This window comes from Eriocheir sinensis, chromosome 38, assembly GCF_024679095.1.
Source record: "Eriocheir sinensis breed Jianghai 21 chromosome 38, ASM2467909v1, whole genome shotgun sequence".
Taxonomy (NCBI): domain Eukaryota; kingdom Metazoa; phylum Arthropoda; class Malacostraca; order Decapoda; family Varunidae; genus Eriocheir; species Eriocheir sinensis.
Window position 1 is genome coordinate 7,327,482 of NC_066546.1, and position 21,524 is coordinate 7,349,005.

The 21,524-nt window shown below is 41.7% G+C and overlaps 1 protein-coding gene and 1 pseudogene across 6 annotated transcripts in view; one reads left to right on the forward strand and one right to left on the reverse strand.

The window, feature by feature from the left end:
• The first annotated feature begins 447 nt into the window (after nt 1-447).
• LOC127008803 (sulfotransferase 1A1-like) lies at nt 448-4,656 on the forward strand (annotated as a pseudogene).
• An 856-nt stretch (nt 4,657-5,512) lies between these two features.
• Nucleotides 5,513-21,524, reverse strand: part of LOC127008620 (solute carrier family 4 member 11-like) — a 168,990-nt gene continuing 152,978 nt past the window's right edge. For 5 of the 6 annotated variants that reach the window (XM_050880860.1, XM_050880858.1, XM_050880859.1 and 2 more), the window contains 11 exons: nt 20,173-20,382; nt 17,800-18,007; nt 17,185-17,298; nt 16,653-16,859; nt 15,850-16,120; nt 15,483-15,589; nt 13,120-13,288; nt 12,676-12,849; nt 12,065-12,260; nt 11,533-11,702; nt 5,513-11,367 (listed from right to left, as the gene is read on the reverse strand). In XM_050880860.1, the coding sequence (XP_050736817.1) occupies nt 11,301-11,367; nt 11,533-11,702; nt 12,065-12,260; nt 12,676-12,849; nt 13,120-13,288; nt 15,483-15,589; nt 15,850-16,120; nt 16,653-16,859; nt 17,185-17,298; nt 17,800-18,007; nt 20,173-20,382 (1,893 nt within the window). In that variant the 3' untranslated portion in view covers nt 5,513-11,300. Of the gene's footprint in view, nt 11,368-11,532; nt 11,703-12,064; nt 12,261-12,675; nt 12,850-13,119; nt 13,289-13,710; nt 14,761-15,482; nt 15,590-15,849; nt 16,121-16,652; nt 16,860-17,184; nt 17,299-17,799; nt 18,008-20,172; nt 20,383-21,524 lie in introns of those variants that run through there. The other variant, XM_050880857.1, reaches the window with a different exon arrangement.

Consider the following 21,524-nt stretch of genomic DNA (forward strand, 5'->3'; position numbering starts at 1 on the left):
CTAAACTAACCAGCTGCAGCCAAATATTATAACCTCACCCACCCACCCAGCTTCCACTAAACTAATCCAGATGCAGCAAAATATAACCTCACCCATCCACCCAGCTTCCACTAAACTAATCCAGATGCAGCAAAATATAACCTCACCCATCCACCCAGCTTCCACTAAACTAACCAGAGATGCAGCTAAAGATAACCTCATCCACCCATCCAGCTACGACTAAACTAAGCAGATGCAACCAAATACTGATAAAACTTGCCCCATCAAATTAGTGACCTACAAAGCATAGTATATATAAATTTGAGTAACCTAATCATCCTAAATTTGTAACACCAAATATGGGAGTGGCAGTTTGGTTTACGAAACCTTAACCCGAACAGGGGCATTTCAAGACGTAAAAAATGTGACAACTCGCTTGACAAAACACCTCACACACCCAGGATGGACATGTTGTTTGGCAGTCATCTGAACAGTGCCCCGGACAGTGAGCACCCCTTAATTAAACCCTTCAGAGAGCTGTGTCCGGGCAAGAACCCCAAGGACAGTGTGTGTCTGCAGATAGCCGAGTGTGCACCTGAGCCACGAACCATTAAGACACACTTCACCCTGTCCCTCCTCCCGCCTGCCCTGCTCGACACTTGCAAGGTTAGACACACATAACCAGAGCTGGGCGCGTTACTGGATATCGGGTAGTCCGGTACCGCTCCTCCGCACCTCGAAACACATATATGATACCCGTACTTTTCCGCCCTACAAATTTTTCCGTGTTCGGTACCGCACACCTCCACCTCAGCACCAAACCCAAAACAATAAAGCGCGCCTGAAAAATGCAAATTTTCTTAAAAAAAAAATACAAGAGCAATACTGCAGCAGCGTGTATTATTATTATTATTATTACATTATTTTTGTTATCGTTTTGTCATTTTAACGCCGCAAGTCACCACCTGAAGTAAAAAGTAAAGTAAACTCATCACTTTTACACTCATCATATACACATGCAACACCGGGCCATAAATCTGAAACGTGACATCGACGAAGTGGCGGAAGGGGAAACATGCCTGAGCCGCTGCAACGACAACCGCCGTTACTGAGCGCGGACTGTTTGTCGTTTTCATTTTTTATATTTTTTTTTCTTTTGTGGAGGTACGGACTTAAAATTAGGACGTTCCGCACCTGTTACTTCCACTTCCTGCTTTCCGCAAAAACTTTCCTTTTGAAACGTTTAAGGTCCGCAGGACCTCCGCACCTGGAGGTGCGGGTCCGTCGGAGGAGGGTAGGGACCTGCACATAACACATTAGCAACAGCCTTTACATGTGGTCTGTCCGTTGAAACTATCCTTTACATGTGGTCTGTCCGTTGAAACTAGCCTTTATATGTGGTTTGTCCATTGAAACTATCCTTTACATGTGGTCTGTCCGTTGAAACTAGTCCTTATATGTGGTCTGTCCGTTAAAACTAGTCCTTATATGTGGTCTGTCCGTTGAAACTAGTCCTTATATGTGGTCTGTCCGTTGAAACTAGCCTTTGCATGTGGTCTGTCCGTTGAAACTAGCCTTTGCATGTGGTCTGTCCGTTCAAACTAGTCTTTATATGTGGTCTGTCCGTTGAAACTAGCCTTTATATGTGGTCTGTCCGTTCAAACTAGCCTTTATATGTGGTCTGTCCGTTGAAACTAGCCTTTATATGTGGTCTGTCCGTTGAAACTAGCCTTTACATGTGGTCTGTCCGTTCAAACTAGCCTTTATATGTGGTCTGTCCGTTGAAACTAGCCTTTGCATGTGGTCTGTCCGTTGAAACTAGCCTTTACATGTGGTCTGTCCGTTCAAACTAGCCTTTATATGTGGTCTGTCCGTTGAAACTAGCCTTTACATGTGGTCTGTCCATTCAAACTAGCCTTTATATGTGGTCTGTCCATTGAAACTAGTCCTTATATGTGGTCTGTCCGTTAAAACTAGTCCTTATATGTGGTCTGTCCGTTGAAACTAGTCCTTATATGTGGTCTGTCTGTTGAAACTAGCCTTTGTGTGTTGTCTGTCCGTTGAAGCTAGTCCTTATATGTGGTCTGTCCATTGAAACTAGTCCTTATATGTGGTCTGTCCGTTGAAACTAGCCTTTGTGTATTGTATGTCCGTTGAAGCTAGTCCTTATATGTGGTCTGTCCTTTATAATATGTGGTCTGTCCGTTCAAATCAGCCTTTAGATGTGGTCTCTTCAAACTAACCCCTTAAAACTGGCCTCTAAATTACCAGAAAAGAAATATTAGCCAAGGTCTGCCAGTTCAAACACAGCAATAATGAACTTATGACAGCTAGGCAGAGGACACATATTTAATCACGTATGAGTCATGTTGTGGAGAAAGTTTGTGCAGTATATGAATTTGTTTTGTTTTGTTTTGAACTTGTTTTTGCATACTAGACGAAAAATAAAAAAAGAATTGATGGTTTGAGTTATGAGAAGTACATGATATTTTCCTATATATTTAATGTAGATCTATTATCAACGGCATTTAAGGTCAAGGCAGTCCCGTGGCGTAAACTTAGCAATGAAAGGGCATTCCATGACATAGTGTTGCAGTGTGTGGCCCCTCGGCCTGGCACACAGCGTGCAGCAGACACAGGGGCCGGAGTTACTAACCTGCAGTAGTACCTATAGCCTAGCCTAAGTCACATTGCTACCACATCCTGAGGTGCACTGTATCGCCCATAGGGGTAAACACAGTGGTGGGAGACACTAGCATAATGGAGGTTGCTGGTGCTGCCATTGTCACAGCAGTGTCTGAGTTGGGTAGCAATGCTATCATGGAAATAATCCCTTATTCTATTCTTAACATAGCTAAGTGTATAGTCAGTGCCAGGGTCCACTGTGTCATCCTGAAGGGCACGTCGAGCAAGGCAGTCCGCCTTTTCATTGTGCTGGATGCCCACATGGGAGGGCACCCAGGTGAAGTGGACCATGGCACCTGCGGCCTCAAGGGCACGGAGGGCAGTCAGGCACTTAGTCACAAGATCACAGTCTGTAGGGGAGGAGGACACAAGTTTATGTAATACAGCCTGGCTATCGACAAACAAGTATACATCTTTGCGGAAAGCTGCTACAGTGTGGAGAGCCTCAAGTATGGCATACAGCTCAGCCCGGGTCGAGGACAGGTAAACCCTGGCAGCCGTCTGGTAACCTCAATGTCAGTGTACAACAGAACTGCAGATTTCTATCATATGTAGCCCTATCTGGTTATACAGTTCTCAACTCACCGGTGAAATGATGTAGAACCACTACGCTCCCTTTACGAACAGCCATATGCTGAACAGGCAGGCACTGTATGCACTTTCAATGCGTCAACTGGATCAGCTGATAGATGTTTAGAGTCTAAGGGGGGAGGGGAGGCAGCGGACCAATAGCGCGTTGGCTTCGCGTTCGTGACGTCATGGCGGCTCCTCCCATAAACCATAAACCTCCATGGTGCAGTACGTTGTGGTGAGGTTTAGTTGAAAGCGCCTCGTTATTACAGCTGATGGCACCACGTTATTATCACAATGCGTCCTTAGTCACTCTTCCACAAACACACACACCAAGGTTACTCTAGATTCCTTGTCACCTATTCACTGTTTGGCTGCCTTGTGTCCACCAGCTTCCCACTTCTTCACACACGTCCACCAGCTTAACTCACTTCACTTCATACACTCCTTCACACACGTCCACCAGCTTAACTCACTTCACTTCATACACTCCTCCACACATCCACCCGCATCACACACGTCTGTCTCGAATCAAAGTGGTCGAGTCTGCAGGTTCAGAAGACGACTGCGCAGCGGCGGCGTCTCGCATGGCAACCGGTAACGTGTTTGTAATTATCATATATAGGAGTCCTAGACTATTTTCATTTATCATAGGAATGCATCTAGCAAGACAATGACCACAAGCAGATATTCCAGCTAAGAGAAAGATGTATATAATCCCGTCGTGCTTGACTGGAGGCCGGGATATGCTTCGCTGAATATATCTGGCAACACTAATCACAATTTTTTTCCCCCCTAAGGTAAATTTTCCTTGCACAGATGGTGTATGTGGCCAGGAACCTCAAAGACGTGATGGCCTCCTTCTACCACCACTGTAGGATCATCAACAACCAGGCATACAAAGGGACCTGGGAGAGTTTCATTGACCGCTTCATGAACAATAAGTGTAAGCCAGTTAAAGAAAGCTATTACCATACAGAGAAATACTAAAGTTTCACTAACATTACATCTGGTAAACTAGACAGACTTTTGAACTCTTTAATTGATGGGATGAGATATCCCTTTAATGGTTAGGTACTCTTGGAATGGAGTTTGTGGGTGTGAATTAATTTCCTCAATGGGTAAATATTCCTCCATAACAATAATGAACTTGCTCTCCTTCCTTGCTACTCCATATCTGATCTTGCCTTCCACCTCTCTGCCTCTACCATATCCGCTGCTGCATCCTTCTACAGTGCTGTATGGAAGCTATGCACTGGGCTTGAAGGAGGCGTGAGAAACGGAACAACCCCAACATGCACATAATTTTCTATGAGGACCTGAAGGCAGACGTGACGGGGGGAACTGAAACGAATCGACACTTTCCTTGGCACTAAACTCACACCTCAGCAGCTGGAGGATGTGGCTTGGCATACCAGTTTTAAGGAGAGAGAGAGAGAGAGAGAGAGAGAGAGAGAGAGAGAGAGAGAGAGAGAGAGAGAGAGAGAGAGAGAATGCTGAACATTTCCTTTCCTTATAGGAGAAACTGGTGATTGGAAGGACAAATTCTCCCCAGAGCTCTTGGCCAAAGTGGACGCCTGGATTGAAAAGAACATCAAAAGCATGGGCGTGGACTGCAAGTATTCCACGAGTTGATGTTGGGCCAAGGCCTTCAACTCCTTCAGGTACAAGTCAACTTCTTTCATCTATATGGCAACCAAAGATCAATTTACAGTTAAAACCCGTGTTATGTGCAGGCTTTTGAACTACAATCTTGTCTATATACCTCCAGTAATTTTTTTGTTTGCCTGAAGCTCCAATGCTACAAATTTGTCTTATAGACCCTGAAAACTATTAAAAAATTTAATTTCTACAGAAAATGTTGTTAACTCCCAAAATGCTGCTACTGCAACCATAATTTCCAGCTCATCACCATCTCTGCTGTCAGACCATATCATGTACTGAGCAGGGTGGTGGATCCTAAGACTTGAAACAAACACTCTGATAAATGAAGAGAGATTGCTCAATAAAATAGGTTGTCCCTATTCTCTCTCTCTCATGCACACACACACACTCCAACCACCTTTCCTCATTTCCCCTATTACTCATTGCATAAATCTCATTGTATTTTCAGCTTTATGGCTGCCAACAAGTGAATAAACCATTTATTATATTATTATTATTACACACACACACACACACACACACACACACACACACACACACACATACACCTCCCTCAGGGGCAGGGCAGGAAGCCAAGGCAGGTATGGGGTCCCTCTCTCCTGCAGACATCTACTTCGTGTAAAACTTTTATTTTACACTTTGTACATAAGAACAATATACTTTAATAACAATAGTCATGTTTAGTAATTATGATAAAAGTAATTATCATACAAGTAACAGTAATAACTAGCTACACTACATAAGTAATTGTAAAATAATGGTAATAAGGATACATATTCAGGAAAAATTAATATCTGAAATTAAAAGGTATGGATTATCATTGTAAATAAAAGAATGGCAACAATTAATAGTGGCTTCTAAGGGTTGCTAAGGGCAGGGCCAGGCAGCCTCTCCTCATAAAGGCTTCTTGTCTCAAAAAAAATATATATATGCAGGCTATTCTCTTTAAAATACTGCAGCAAGCCCTCAATGTAAGCCATTTATAGTAGTTATGGTAGTAGTTATTTTTCATAATTATGACCAAAAATTATCTCCCATTGACACATCTTTCATTGGCAAATAACGTTTTATTTGGGGGAATATTTTTGGCTATAATTTGTGCAAAAAATGTGGGTAAATGTGAAAGCCAAAGAAACAGCCTAAATTATGGACTTGCTGAATCAAAGTAATGACATTTAACTCTAACCTAACCTACACACTACATGTCTTTTTCATAATATACTTCAAGCAGACACTGCTCTCCTAAAACCAACAGTAACATAAACAACTCTATGTAATAAAAATAATTTGTGGCTAAAATTTGCAATGCTCCAACAGCTTCATTATACTATACATAATTCTTTAACAAACAGGAGAATATTACATTATGGATTAGTATTATCAGTATTATTAGACATAGCAGTTTGAGCATTACCATTTGATTTGTAATTCACAGTAATTACATTTTAAAGGTAACCATCCTAAATAAGACTATGCTGACCATTTTGATTCAGATTCTGATTTGTGTGTACGAGTTTGGAACGTGACATCTACGATCAATCACAGGTGAAGAATAAAGAGTGTAATTTTGATAAAAGTTCAATGAGCAAAGTATCAGTATTTTTCCCAATGAAAGACACATAATTAGTTTCATTTAGGTGTTGCTAACAATCAGAGAAAACAAGAAGTAACAGCTACCATGTCACCTGTCAAATATTATTGTCGTAAAATCCATGGTATCAGGGCAAACACACACTGCCCACGATGGCCCTATGGAATAATTCATTTTGATTAACAATACATATGTTTTTGATTGCCTTGAGCAATAAATGTGGTACAGACAATGCATTTTTTTATCCTAATTGATTACTTATTGAAAAGAAAGTCAGAAATTACATGATGAACTTTGATAATTATACTGAAGACGACAAATGCTTTTCAAAACACCTGAGCAACTGCATGCTAGTCTTTTGATATACTATGTACACACGTTTTTCGCTTTCCTTATATCAGTCTGATGCGTCACCACACCACCCACACTGTCATCACATCCCACAGACGCCCCGACACAACTCGACACCCGGCCCAGCAGAGTCCTCGTCAACAAGCATTCACAGTTTATTAATAACTGAAGGGAACAGAATGAGGAGGAGGAATTTATTCAGAGTAAGGGAGGACATTATTCCATACATGCCACGGGAGTGACATACATACCCTGTGTTACCCCCTATAATAAATCCCAAATTTAATGTTTGATCAGTTTCAGCAGATTACAGGCAAGTGTATCTCTATGGAACGTGTCACCTGTGAAGGGCGAGAACATGTTCCAAGGTGGTGGGTCTTACATTATAGATCTGTGAAGGAATATTTAAAAATGAAGGGCAAATGGTGCAAATAAGGCTGAAGTGAACACTACCTTATGAGAACTGACTCTTTGCTTGGACCTAAAAGACTGTACTTGTGTCTTGGCAGTGAAGACACACAACTAATCTCATTTTTAAACTTGCAGCAGCTAGAGAACAAAACAGTAACAACAACAACAACAACAGTTAAGTTACTTCTTCCTCTGAGAAGCTGGACAGGAGGAGAGACTGCTTGCAATCACCAACTCTTAGCAAATCCCTAATTGCATTATTTTCCTGTGCCACGACAGCATGAGCCCCCACACAAACTGGAGCCAGGGAAGGGGGAGGGAGGGGAGTGTTTGGGTATTCATATGCTGTGGAGGAGGGAAGGGAAAGGCCAAGGACAAACAATACTCCACATACAACTGCATATCCCTGCCAGGTTTGTGTGGGGGTTACAGTATGCATATATATTCATAAATCTTTGCCTCTTAGTAACAATATTGACAATGTGAAGGGAAGGGTGGAAATAATAGGAAGGTAAACTATGAATGTGAGCTAAGTCCTGGTTGCATTCTACATTAAAGTGTTTTGTCCTCTTATCTTGGGATGAAGTTTAAGTACACAACATTTAATATTGGATCTGATGCATTTGTGAATACACTTAACAAGTTGAGGTGCTGTCCGGTAGGTTTTTAAGACATTTGATGAAAACTATTTGGAGTTCCCTGACCTTTTTCCAGTTCCAGGTTGATAACAATTGTCAATTTAACACTGAAAAAAGTAATGAGGCTTAACCCTGGGTGTGGCCCTGCATTACGACTGCATATTTTAACTCACAAATGCATTGTTTGACTACATTACAGTACCGTTACTATGCTTCATTTTAGTTTCTTTTGAGGATGCACTCCAGGATGGCAGGTTAAGGTAGCTAGGTGCAACACACACACACACACACACACACACACACACACACACACACACACACACACACACACACACACACTCACAAACACACGCATAAGTAAACACACACACTCACACACACATTTCCTGCTGCCTCTGTCCCTCACCCTGAGAAGAGCATGTTTGGGTCCTGCTGTGTTATTGTAATGAAAATAACAATGGTCTGCAAATGTGTGTTTGTGTGTGCGTCATTCACCATGGTCTGATCGTGCTCTGAACTCGCACTCTCCACTCCCTGAATAAGCTTGGAACTTACCTGTGTGTGTGTGTGTGTGTGTGTGTGTGTGTGTGTGTGTGTGTGTGTGTGTGTGTGTGTGTGTGTGTGTGTGTGTTTGATATAAAAGAACAAAGCTTGCTCTTATGATATATATTGGGACAGAGAGAAAGAGAAAGACGAGAAGGAGGAGAAGAAAAAATAATAAAGAAATGAGAGTTAAGGTGTTTGTATGGGTTAACATGTTGTTCATACTGTGGTGAAGAAGTTGACACTAATATAGTTTGTTGTGGTTGGTTATGGGGGTGGTTGTGGGTGTCATGGTTGGTATTAGGGTGGTGGTGGTGGTGGTGGTGGTTCTGTTGTAGCTAGTCCAGGAACCTGCCTGACTAGTTTACAGTGTTGGGGAAATAATAGTCAAGTTGCAATGACATCAGGGAGCCAGAAGGAACAGAAGCATATCTCTCTCTCTCTCTCTCTCTCTCTCTCTCTCTCTCTCTTTCTCTCTTTCTTTCTCTCTTTCTCTCTCTCTTTCAGTCTTGCTCTCGCTCTATCTTTCAATCTCTCTCTTTCAGTCTCTCTCGTTCTCGCTCTCTTTTAGTCTCTCTTGCTCTCACTCTCTTTTAGTCTCTCTTGCTCTCACTCTCTTTTAGTCTCTCTCTTGCTCTCGCTCTCTTTTAGTCTCTCTCTCTCTCTCTCTCTCTCTCTCTCTCTCTCTCTCTCTCTCTCTCTCTCCCACACCCACACCCTTTAACAAAGTTGCATAGCATTTTGCTATCACTTGCAACATTTCTGTCGTCTTTATCATTTTTTATAGTTGAGGAAAATTACAATAGGAAAGAAAAAATGTTTTAGGAGAATACACAGGTGAAGAGGAAAACATCATTAGTATCTTCAATGAAGATGATAAGAATTAGTAAATAAAAGGAGAATCACATAGATATACATGCACCTACACACATACATACCCACACACAAACATACGTACACACACCTAGCCACATCAACGCTGCCGCTCATAACCAAGTCTGTGAAATCACAAACCTAGAGGCTATTTATCAAATATACAGTATAATGTTCTATCATAATATTAGCTATGATATAATTCAACACTGGCTATGAAAACTAGACTCTGGAGTATTAGAGACGCGGTTTGTACACACAGTTATTGACATTATTGTCGGGCCATTCAACGCCCGGTAACAACACTGGGGGTGAGGCTGGCCCCTACGCCTGGCCCTCACACCTGTAGCACACCTGCATAGTGGTTGGGGCGGCGGAGGGAAGGGACAGAGCATCATTCTCCCAAACATGGAGGGTGGCGGGAAGGGGAGGAAGGGGAACACAGGTCAAAGAAACTACTGTTATTGTAGTGGGATATGCAATTAAAAAACAAAAGGAAAGTTGGTATGGCATAAATGACAGTAGTCTGTATTAAATTGAAACAAAAAAATTGAGGAAAACTTATATCTGGTATGAATAAGGGTAAAGAAAAAAAGGTCTGACTGAAAGGTAGGCTGAAAGTGCAACATATTTTTAAGCTGCTTAAACTTAAGGATGTCGGAAGCGAGGCCTCTTGCATCCATGAATGGTTGGGTGTGTGGGTGGGGGGGTGGCCTAGGGGCTGGCCTCACATGTGCCTGCGTGTACATGTGTAGGTGTGCGTGCTTGTGCATGTGAGAGTGTGCGTGTAGTGTGTTCAAAGACTGTATCATTTTATATATATATATATATATATATATGTATATATATATATATATATATATATATATATATATATATATATATATATATATATATATATGTATATAATTTTTTTGCATATATCAACTTGGTGCCCCATGCATTCCTGAACTGATCCCACAACAACAAGTGACACACCAAAGAGTTGTCCCGGGAAAAACCTTAGTCAACTAGGTAAAACAGACTATTGAGTTGGTTAGTTTAGTTAATTAATGCTTGGTGTACAAACTTGATTATGCGCTAGAGTGAGCTAAGTAGACTCCGGGACTACTGTTTACATCGTACTTACTCCTCACTACAGTGATTGCGCTCTTGGGGGTTGAGGGGAGAGGGGAGAGGGGATGGGAGCAAGGGCGGTGGAGCATGAGTACTGATCATTTAAGAATTATGTATGTGGTTGCAGTGGCGACTGTTGAGTACACAGTCTGGGGTTGTGTAGTGCTTAAAATTTGAGCTAATCTGGCTTTCTTTTTTAGCATTTTATACATTTTGGGAGAGCAAAGGAGGGAAAAGAGATGTTGGAAAAGGAATGTGGTTGACGGTGGTGGAAGGGAGCACAGGTGTTCTTGCTAATGTTGAGGAAGGGGAAAGGTAGAGGCAAGGGAAGGGAAGAAGGAATGGTGGTGGTGGTGGTGGTGGAGGTGGTGGTAGGGGGTTGCTGCCACACACGAGCCTGTATGCATCAATATAAAACCCCTTGGTAGTGAGTGAGTGAGTGAGTAGATATTGGGAATCTTTTGAATTGCTTCCCAATATTGACTTTTTGATTGTTTCCTGATCACACCACAACATGAATTCCTCCAGATTTTATTTTCCTTGTTGCCACTTTTCACTTCCTGGCATGAGGTGGAATCACGGGGGGGTGAGGGCAAGACTCATGCGGAAGGAAAGCCAGTCCTTTGCTGAAGAAACACGTGGTGCGGTCTTCCCTACAGTCAACAAACATGCGTTGGGTGGGGACACGGGGGGGAGCAGCATCGCTTCCCCTGCATCGCCCCTCTCATTACCATTGATGCATGTCTGGAATTTCCTTCACAGGCATGCGGTTGCCAGTTTTCATTTTTAAGAGTTTTTGGGATTCTTTCAGTCTTGCACAACCCATGTCTGTCGCATCAGGTTCTGTTGCAGGTCTTGGGAGGCAAGCAGCAAATGGTTTATTGGTGCTCCCCGTCCAAGGCTGCCAAGTATTTGTCCTCTATCACCATTGGGACCAATTTGTGTCTGTCAGAGGAAAGAAATTCTCAGTTTAAGAACATAAAGAACAGGCCTAAAAGTCATGAGTGCTGTGGACACACATGGCTTCCCTAATTTTTTTCTTCCCTAACTTGATTTTGATTCATTAGCTTTTAAGATCAAGGTCTCGCCTAGGATAATACATCCACTTACCTTATGGGTAGAAGCAGCAAGAGAGCAACAGGGAACATCATCTTGAGGTACGGCCATGGAGCAAAGCCCAGCGAACACATCACCAACAGCTGTACCACCTGCAGACCTGTGAACTTGTGGATTTTGCGCTGAGGAACCCTTCTGATGTAGTGGTTGGGTGGATAGGCAGCCTGGAGGGTGAGGGTGAGGTGCTTAGGTCAATACAAAGACACAGATAACCTCTGGACAGTGAACTGAATGACATCTACATTCATGCATGGCTAACATTCTCTCAGTATGATATCACATATGTCAAGCACTTATTAGGACTTCTGTAACAACACAAACTAGTTTCAAAGCCATTTGACTTTGCAAAATAAAACTGTTGTGTCATATTTATATCACCCTTCAAAACATCTGACTCACTGTCACATGTTTATAAATCTCTTTGCAAGTTTTGAGTTTTATTACTAATAAGGTGCAAACTATCAAGTGCAATGATCAACATGACCACCAGCTATTACAAGTCACTGGTCTCTTTCCCTGTACCCACCTGCTCCATAAAAAGGAGCGTGATCCGCTCAAACATCTGGTTTCCGTTGAGGGCAGTGACAGCCATGTAGAGGAACAGTCCGTCCAGCACCGCTGTCGGGATGTAGGCGAGGGGGTATGGTAGCAGGAAGATGGAGAGTCCGATCAGGATGTTGGAGAAAAGTCCTGTGAGACGTGTCTCTCTCACTTTGACAATTCTGTGGAAAAGAGATAATTAAAATGAGAAAAATGAATCGTGGAATACTATTTATTTTTCTATACCTGACAAATGGCGTGCAGCCTTATGGCCCAAAATGTAAATAAAGACTCCAAAAGACTTGCACCGTGGAGTGCCCTTTGTTTTGATGCTAGGTAGTTCACCTTGTGTCTTGAGGACCTGGGTTTGAAACCTGGGCAGGATGTTGAGGAAAAAATATTTTCTGAGTAGATTAATTTTTCATGTGCTTTGAGAGGTGGGATATCCTTCTAATGACAGCAGAATTTTATGACTCAAGAGCAGACTGCTCCAAGCTTTGAGGTCTGAAGTATTTTTTTATGGCAAGCCCCTGCCAGTACATTACTTGAGGTCTATTTTATGCATAGTCATTCAGACCAGAACATGCCACAACTTACATTTCATACACGTGTCCCTGTTCCACCCTCTCTTCCACGTCCGCCAAAGAGCGTACATGTAGAGGGGAGTGTGGGAGGCAGGCGTGCATCCAGGGGAGGCAGAACACTGAGAGGAACCCATTCATGAAGGCCACCACCAGCAGGTCCAGGTGGTAGGCCGGCCCTTTTTTCAACCTTGAGAAAGAGACAAATGTATGATATTCCCTCAAGTTCTCTTGATTAATCTTGGTTGTGGGATCAGACAGCAAGGATACTCAATTATGCAGATATGAGGAAATTAGTTGAGAGCACTCATTACAGGAATCTGATGACAACCATTTCTTATTTATTTAAAGTATGGCTCTTGTATTTACTACTACTGCTACTACTAATAATAATGCCAAAGAATTCACTGGTGCTCAACAAAAAACAAAAATAAAGAGTGATAGAAAGGCAAAGACTCACTTATTGCAGGGGTTATTGACCATGGCTGACCCTATGTTCTGATCCATGAAGAAGAGCATGGAGAGGGAGAAGCCAAGGCCCATGGTGGCAAACACGGCTGGTATGGGTAAGGCATCCAGCGGCGGCAGCTGGAACATGTCATAGCTGTTGTCGTACCTGAAGTGCTCCACTGGGGGGGCAAGGCAGAGGAAGCCATTAGTGGGAGGCTGTGAGGCATTGATTAGTGTGTGTGTGTGTGTGTGTGTGTGTGTGTGTGTGTGTGTGTGTGTGTGTGTGTGTGTGTGTGTGTGTGTGTGTGTGTGTGTGTGTGTGTGTGTGTGTGTGTGTGTGTGTGTGTGTGTGTGTGTGTGTGTGTGTGTGTGTGTGTGTTTTGTGTGTGTGTGTGTGTGTGTGTGTGTGTGTGTGTGTGTTGTGTGTGTGTGTGTGTGTGTGTGTGTGTGTGTGTGTGTGTGTGTGTGTTGTGTGTTGTGTGTGTGTGTGTGTGTGTGTCCATACATACCCATAATTTTTTTAGACTGCAAGGTTCTGGTAATAACATTGAGATTAAAATTTGTAGTGAAAAAAAAAAAAAAAAAAAAAAAAACACAGCTAAGAATTATTCCATCAAGAAGAAAACGAAGTTAATTATTCTATGCACTCAACAAATATTTTTCATAAAACCTTAATCTCACGAACTGTAATCTTAGTGCACATGTTATCTTCTACTGAATACACAAGTAAATTAATGTCTATACCACAATCTACACATGTATACACAAAAACACACATCTACAAGCAGGACACACACACTCAATGTTATTCAAATCAACACTAAATCACTGATCATCTAAAAAGCTAAAAAATTCTGACTAGATGTCTTAAGCAACAGCTCCAGCAGGGATGAGAAAAAGTAATTTGAGATCTTCAAACAGCAGGAAACTATGAATCTGCTCGGTACACTGAGGCAAGTTTTACATGGAAGTTTCAAAGCTGATATATGAAGAAACAAAGTATGTACCATTGAAACTTTGCATTTACACATACTTTAATAAAAGTACTGAAATTCACTTAAATGGCTGCACTTCTTTAAGTGTGCATGTTTTAGATATGAGAAAATCATTGTTATAATTCTGATTGAAAGAGAAAAGTTACAAAACATCAAAGCATAAAACTGAGAGAACTACTGAACCACAATCAGTGAATTCTCTAAATGATAATAAAGATAAAACAAAATAATTTGCTGCAGCACAACATCCAAACATCATCATTTGAAACACTGAAAACATGAGAAAAGCATTTTTTACATGAATTCCAGGTTTAAACACTGAAGGTCAGTAATGTGAGACAAGTGACAGGATTCACCACAAACATTATTCAAGGTAAAGAGAGGTTACAGGCTCATAATCCTGATGTTATGAAAAATATTAAAGTTTTAAGTTGATTATGGAATTTCTTCATATGAAAATTGACAAAATTTGAGTTGGTAACTTAAATACATCATCATCATCAAACTTTTGAATTCATGAAAATAATTTAATGAATATCTAAGGTGTGGTTGAGGTAGTGGAGGTGGTGGAGGGTGAGGCAGCCATCACTGACTTATCATCAAGTGACTGACTGAATGACTGGAGGTGACTGGCAGGCACTTACTGTCATTCTTAACTGAAATGAGAGAAAAAAACAAAACAAAATAGAACACAGCTTCAATCAAAACAGATGAAAACAAAATTCCCTGAACATGCCAAATCATATATCTCTTAAAGGCTGTTTTCTGATCAACAAACACAAATCATATAATTCAGAACAACATAATTGCACTTTCTAAGCCAGACAAAATCATTGCTAACACCACAGCCTACTGAAGTGAGCTGCGGCAGGAATGACATGTGGCGCTTGGAGGCAACAATGCAGTACACGGGAACAGAGTGTTCCTACACTAAACTCTATGAAGCAAATACATCACGACAAAAAATTACCATGCGTGTTTACACCGAGGGAATAAATAGTAAAAATGACATGCAGGAGTTATACTGATGTGGAAGAATGAGCATCAAATATTGTTACTCTACACTGTGACACATTGCCGAGTTACTAATGAAACTACTCTATTGTTTTCTAAGCTCTGAATGAATATGCATACACATACAAAATTTCTACATAGACATACTGTACTCCAGTCAACATTAATGTTGAAATATCTGCAAAGGTAATGCTCCACAGACCTTTCATGATCTTAAAATCAAAGGAATGTTTGTCAGGGAAGAGATATCAAAGCAAAACAAATCATCTCATCATGTGGAATCTTTAACACCCAATGCAACTAAAATCAACACAGCAAAAGAGGAAGAAAAATCAGCTTTTGCAAGAGTCTTGGCGAGACTTACGCTTGACGTCGCGGAACACATAAGACCCGATGAAGGAGAGGACGATGACGGCTACGGGCAGGGCGTAGTCAGCCAAGGCCTCACGCTTGTTTGCATTGAGGTACGGCCTGAGGGAGAGCCACACAGATCAGGCTAAGGAGTTTGGCTGAAGAGGAATGGCCCTTACTGAAAACCTTCCCACCACTACCATCTCATTCTCAATATCCTATGAAGTTAAGGATGAGAATAACCTTCACCAAAAACAAAGATGACTGATTGTGTGGCTTTGTGTTAAATTTCCTAAGTTAAATGAACCTCCAATGAGCTAAATATATAAAAACAGAACAAATATAAAGAAAATGCCGCAGAAAAACTGGGCGACACTTGCGTCTTGTTGAAGTTGTAGAGCATAACGCCGAGCCAGAGGGTGCCAAACATGAGGAGGAGGTAGAGGATGGAGTTCTCCCGAGTGCAGAGTTCCTGGACCAGCGTGAATGTGACATTACCCTCCTCGACCTCCCCGTGGCTGGTGGAAGTATAGGAGATGAACGGTTCTGACTGGTTTCCCGTGGCTGCATAAATCGATGGAGAAACAGCAGCAACGAAGGAAGTGTTGGCCCCTTTCTGACACGAAGGACTGTAGTAGTTAGCGTCGAAGTCTGTGGGAAGGCAGTGAGTTAGTCATAAGTAGAGCCTGTCATTACATACAAAGAAGATTGCTGTGGATGGATAAGCTGAAGGAGGTGTTACAGTAATATGTGATGTCCAGTTTCCATACTAATGTTCTTAATACACAGGCAGTTCCTTCCCATGGAGTTTTTTTCCATTACTGAAGCCATGTGACTGAAGCCTACATAAACATGTCCATAATTACACAGACAGAAACTTCAATATTTTGGGGCTTGCTGATGGTATATGTCAGCATAAAATTGCATTAAAAAAGAAAAAGTGAAAGGAAATAGAAATTCAAGGGGTATGAGAGAAAAATGTGGAGAAAGTGAATATCAAGCTTCATGGATCAAAGTTAGAAATATCAGTGGAAAGGCAAAAGACTGTTCTATGGAATGCATCACACAATCCATTAAATACATACCAATCAAAACCCTGAGGCCATAATTTAATACCATGAGGAGGACTGACCAAAAATTCTAGCTATGTATTGCAAAGAAAAGAAATTCTCAGTAAAATCACTTTTTCTGACAGCTGTGAATGCATCGTTGCAGAAGGCAATGGAGATGAAGAGGGCGAATATCTCCTCGGTGGACCGCGTTGACCACCGCATGAGCCGGGAGACATCGAACAGCGAGTACATGACCAGGAAAAAGCTGTTCCAGAGCCCCACCGCACAGTACATGGCATGGAAGTCCAGCTTGAAGTCATTACATATGTAGAAAATAACTGTGGAGGGAGGACACAAAGGAGGAGTTATAGTACCATATGTGTAAAGCTTATTGGTTAGTTTCAATCAATTACAAGCTGAAACAGAAATGTAGAATTCAAATAGCTACAAAAATACAAGATTCTGATTTAATTTTCTTACCAGAGATGTACAGTTACGTCAGTAAATACTTCTTTCATATTTGGGCAACATAGCAAAATAAGGTACAGAAGGATTAAAAATATAGAGGTTGAGCAAATAACTAATCATACAGAGACCCTTCAATTAGAATCACATATGTAGTAACAGAAATCGTAGCACAGACGCAATAGTATAAGGACTTACTTTTTATATATATAGCAAGAGGAGCTGTAGTGAGCTGAATGAGGAGAGGCTGACCCGAGAACACTCCCCAGAAGACCCCCCCGATGACCTGACCTATGATGACCTTCTTGACGTCTGTGGAGGGAAAATGGGAGGAAATTGAATACATGGGGAAATTAGTGAAGATGAGAAACATGCATGAAGAATAAAACATCATGCACTTGAGGGTTAGTCAAGTTATATTACTTCAAATTACAGATTCATATATGTAAGAAAATTTCAAATATATTTTTCAAGGATATTATACCTGTCAATATCTCTCTAATGAGGATATCCCTTCCTCGTCACCCTCACCCAAATATTAAATAGTACATGGACGGTTGTGTAACTCTCTCTCTCTCTCTCTCTCTCCTTCTGTCCTTCCTTCCATCCTTCCTTCTATCCTTCCTTCAATCCATCCTTCAATCCTTCCTTCCTTCCTTTCCTTCCCTCCTCCCTTTCCTTCCCTCCTCCTTTCCTTCCCTCCTCCTTTCCTTCCATCCTTCTATCCATCCTTCCTTCCTTTTATTTTCTCTTTTTCACATTTTTTTCTCTCCCTCCGTCCATACATTCTCTCTCTCACTCTCTCCCCCTCACCTATCCTGCCGTGGGTGTTGTGGTCGTTGAGGACACCAAACGCGATGGCCGGGAGGATGCAGGCGAAGTAGAGGAAGAAGGTGGTGGATATAACCTTCTGGAGGGTCTTGTGCCCCACCACCCCATCCTTGTAGTCCGAGAGGTAGTGTGGCAGCCGCCTCTCCAGGTCCTCTCTTAGTCCCCGGGCGAAGGAACACCGCTTCTCCTGCTGTAGGAAGAAATGTACGCGTTGATTCAAGTGTGTAGATGTGATGATCGGGGTAGTGACTGAGGACTTGTGGGTGACAGGGGTGGACTAGTGTTGTATTAACCTAGTCGCATTTGCCTAGTTATATGTGGTCCCCTCTCCATTAGTGTCCAGTCTTTCCTTACTAGACTAAGTTGAGGTTTAAAGGCACTTGATATTGTGATGGGTGATGAGGATGGCCTGGAGAGATGTGAGGCTGTGATTGCTTAACCCAGTAGCAGCGGTGATCATGTTTCTTAATGGTCCCTCCAAGCGAGAAAAATGAGAAAAAATCGCCCCTCACACAAACCATTTCATAATATATATCAAAGCATTTGTGATCAGATTACATATCATCTATTTTGGAGGGTAAATATCATGGCACAAATTTGGCCCGTCACTGCTACACGGTGAAGCCACGAATTTGGCCCGTCACTGCTACACGGTGAAGCCACAAATTTGGCCCGTCACTGCTACACGGTGAAGCCACAAATTTGGCCCGTCACTGCTACACGGTGAAGCCACAAATTTGGCCCGTCACTGCTACACGGTGAAGCCACAAATTTGGCCCGTCACTGCTACACGGTGAAGCCACAAATTTGGCCCGTCGCTGCTACCAGGTTAATATCTGAAAATCTTGGGAAACAACAGTGATATGTATGTGCATGTCTTCTTGAAGGGAAAAATAAGAAAAAAACATCTTTCATCCAGGGCACAAATGTAAAGAAAAAATTATTTGTACCTTTAGGGCATTAACAAACAAGTCAAACAATCACACACCAAAAAAATCATATTCCTACAAAAGTACAAAAGACAAGAGAAATAATTACATCCTATTCTTCCTCTCATACATCTGTGCTTCTTCATCTTCATTCCTTTACACTCCTTTTGTTCACCTTCTTCATTTATATTTTTTTTACAGATCGACTTATTTCTTATTCATGTCCTTCATTTCAGTTCCTTTGCATTCCTTTCCTCCTCCTCTTTTTTACATATCATGGCTTCGTTTTTTACATATCTGCTTCATTTTCTCTCCCTGATAATTCCTTCTTTCTTTCTCCTTTTCCTTTCCTTTTATATTTTCACAGATCATGGTTTAGTTTTTATACATCTAAGCTTCATCTTCATTCCCTTACACTCCTTTCTTTCCACCTTTTCCTTTATTATACAGATCACGACTTAGTTTCTACATATGTGCTTCGTTTTGATTTCTTTCACTTCTTTCTTTCAACCTTTCCTTTCCTTTTTTTAACACATCATGGTTTAGTTTTCATATATGTGCTTCATCTTCATTCCCTTACACTCCTTCCTTTCCACCTTTTCCTTTATTATACAGATCACGACTTAGTTTCTACATATGTGCTTCGTTTTGATTTCTTACACTTCTTTCTTTCAACCTTTCCTTTCCTTTTTTTAACACATCATGGCTTAGTTTTCATATATGTGCTTCATCTTCACTCATTTACATTTCTCTTTTTTAACCTTTCCTTCTTTAATACAGATCATGCATGGCTTAGGTTTATAAATATCCTCGTCCTCCTTGTGGTCTAGCTATCTCCTGCGAGGGCCGAGGCTGCAAGGAGGACCCGGCGCCCCCAAGGGAAATTATAGAATGTAAGATGAACAGGCGCGAGAGTGAGGAAAATCGCGCCCAATTATCTTTTCAAAATCATGATCTCACCTTCCATCCTTGGCTAGGGATCGACGCGTCACTATTCTTTACACCTGGCTAGCTTTCGTTTTTGGGGGTTGATAATTAGTACACTCTCTCTCTCTCTCTCTCTTTCAAACGTATCAGACACCTTAGTTTGCCTATTTAAAAAGCCTCTTGCAGAAGTTGGGAATTCAATCGACCGTGTTTTCCGACCAGACTTTCTTCATCTACCCTCTTTAATCTCTTATTTTTTTAGCCATCCAATCTTCGTCTCAAGTCTCTATACCATCCTTTCTCCGTCTCTTCCATCTTCATCATCTCTACCATCCTCCATTTTCTTCATTACCATCCACCCTTTGCCAGACTTATGCATTTTGAACAATAAAAGTCACCCATGAATACCAGGTCAATCTTCTCTAATGGGAGTTCGATACAAAAGTACGGGACGCATGACGCAACCAAAAGAACACCAAAGATCTATATATATACTTACATATTCGAACTCCTCTACTCTCTCGTGGTTCATTTCGATTCTCTTGTCGTTGGTGACTTGCTGTTCTTCGGCGAGCTCCTGCGAGTGCTTGATGATGAGTCTTTTGAACTCCTCCTCGTTGGTGGCCTCGAGAAGCCTCTGTCGGAAGTCCATGTCGGCGAAGATTGTGGCGAAGGTGCGGCCCGTCTCCAGCGAGTTCTTGGTGCCTTTCTGCAGGAGGCGAAGAAGGAGAGGATGGTTGAGATGGCGATAGGATGAAGATGAGGAATGAAGAAGGATGAAGATGAGGAATGAAGAAGGACGAAGAAGAGGAAGAGTACGTGGATGAAGGACAAAAAAGAGGAAAGATGGATGAAGACGAGGTATGAAGAAGGACGAAGAAGAGGAAGAGTACGTGGATGAAGGACAAAAAAGAGGAAAGATGGATGAAGACGAGGAATGAAGAAGGACGAAGAAGAGGAAGAGTACGTGGATGAAGGACAAAAAAGAGGAAAGATGGATGAAGACGAGGAATGAAGAAGGACGAAGAAGAGGAAGAGTACGTGGATGAAGGACAAAAAAGAGGAAAGATGGATGAAGAGGGATAAAAAGAAGAGGAGATATGAATGAAGAAGGACGAAGAAGAGGAAGGGTACGTGGATGAAGGACAAAAAAGAGGAGAGATGGATGAAGAGGGATAATAATAATAAGAGCTATGAATGAAGAAGGACGAATAAGAAAGATGGGTGAAAAAGGACGAAGAAGAGAGATGAATGATGGAGGATGAAGAAAGATGGAAGAAGAAGGAGGAAGAAAGATAATGAAGAAGAAAGAGTGTAGATGGCAGTCATGAAGAAAATGGAGGATGGGAACGAAGATGAAGAAATAATTGCTAAAGACGAAGAAAGGATGATGGTAGCGCGGAGCAAGATGATAAATGATGGAAAAGAGCAAAATGGAAGATGGGAGAGATGATGGAGATGGAGGCGAAGGAAAAATGGTGGTAGCTAGAGACGAATATAGAAAGGTAGAGATGATAAAGATACGATTGCAGATGACGGAGGATGGTGGTAAAGAGCAAGAAGGAAGGACGGTAGAGATGAGGAAAGAGAAAATGAATAGTGATGCTTCATATAATAGATAGAGGATGGAAGGGGCGAGAATGGGTAGAGGGTAGAGACTGATTGATTGATAGTTTATTGTTGCAAGTAGAACTACAAAGGAGAAATGAAGAAGGGGAAGATGGAACAGACGAAGATAAGGGAAAGATGCTAAAGACAAAAAGGAGAAAGACAAAAACAAATAAAGACTGAAAGAAGCAACGAATATGAAGGAAGCGAAGTAGGGACAAAGAAGGAAAAGGAAGGTAGAAA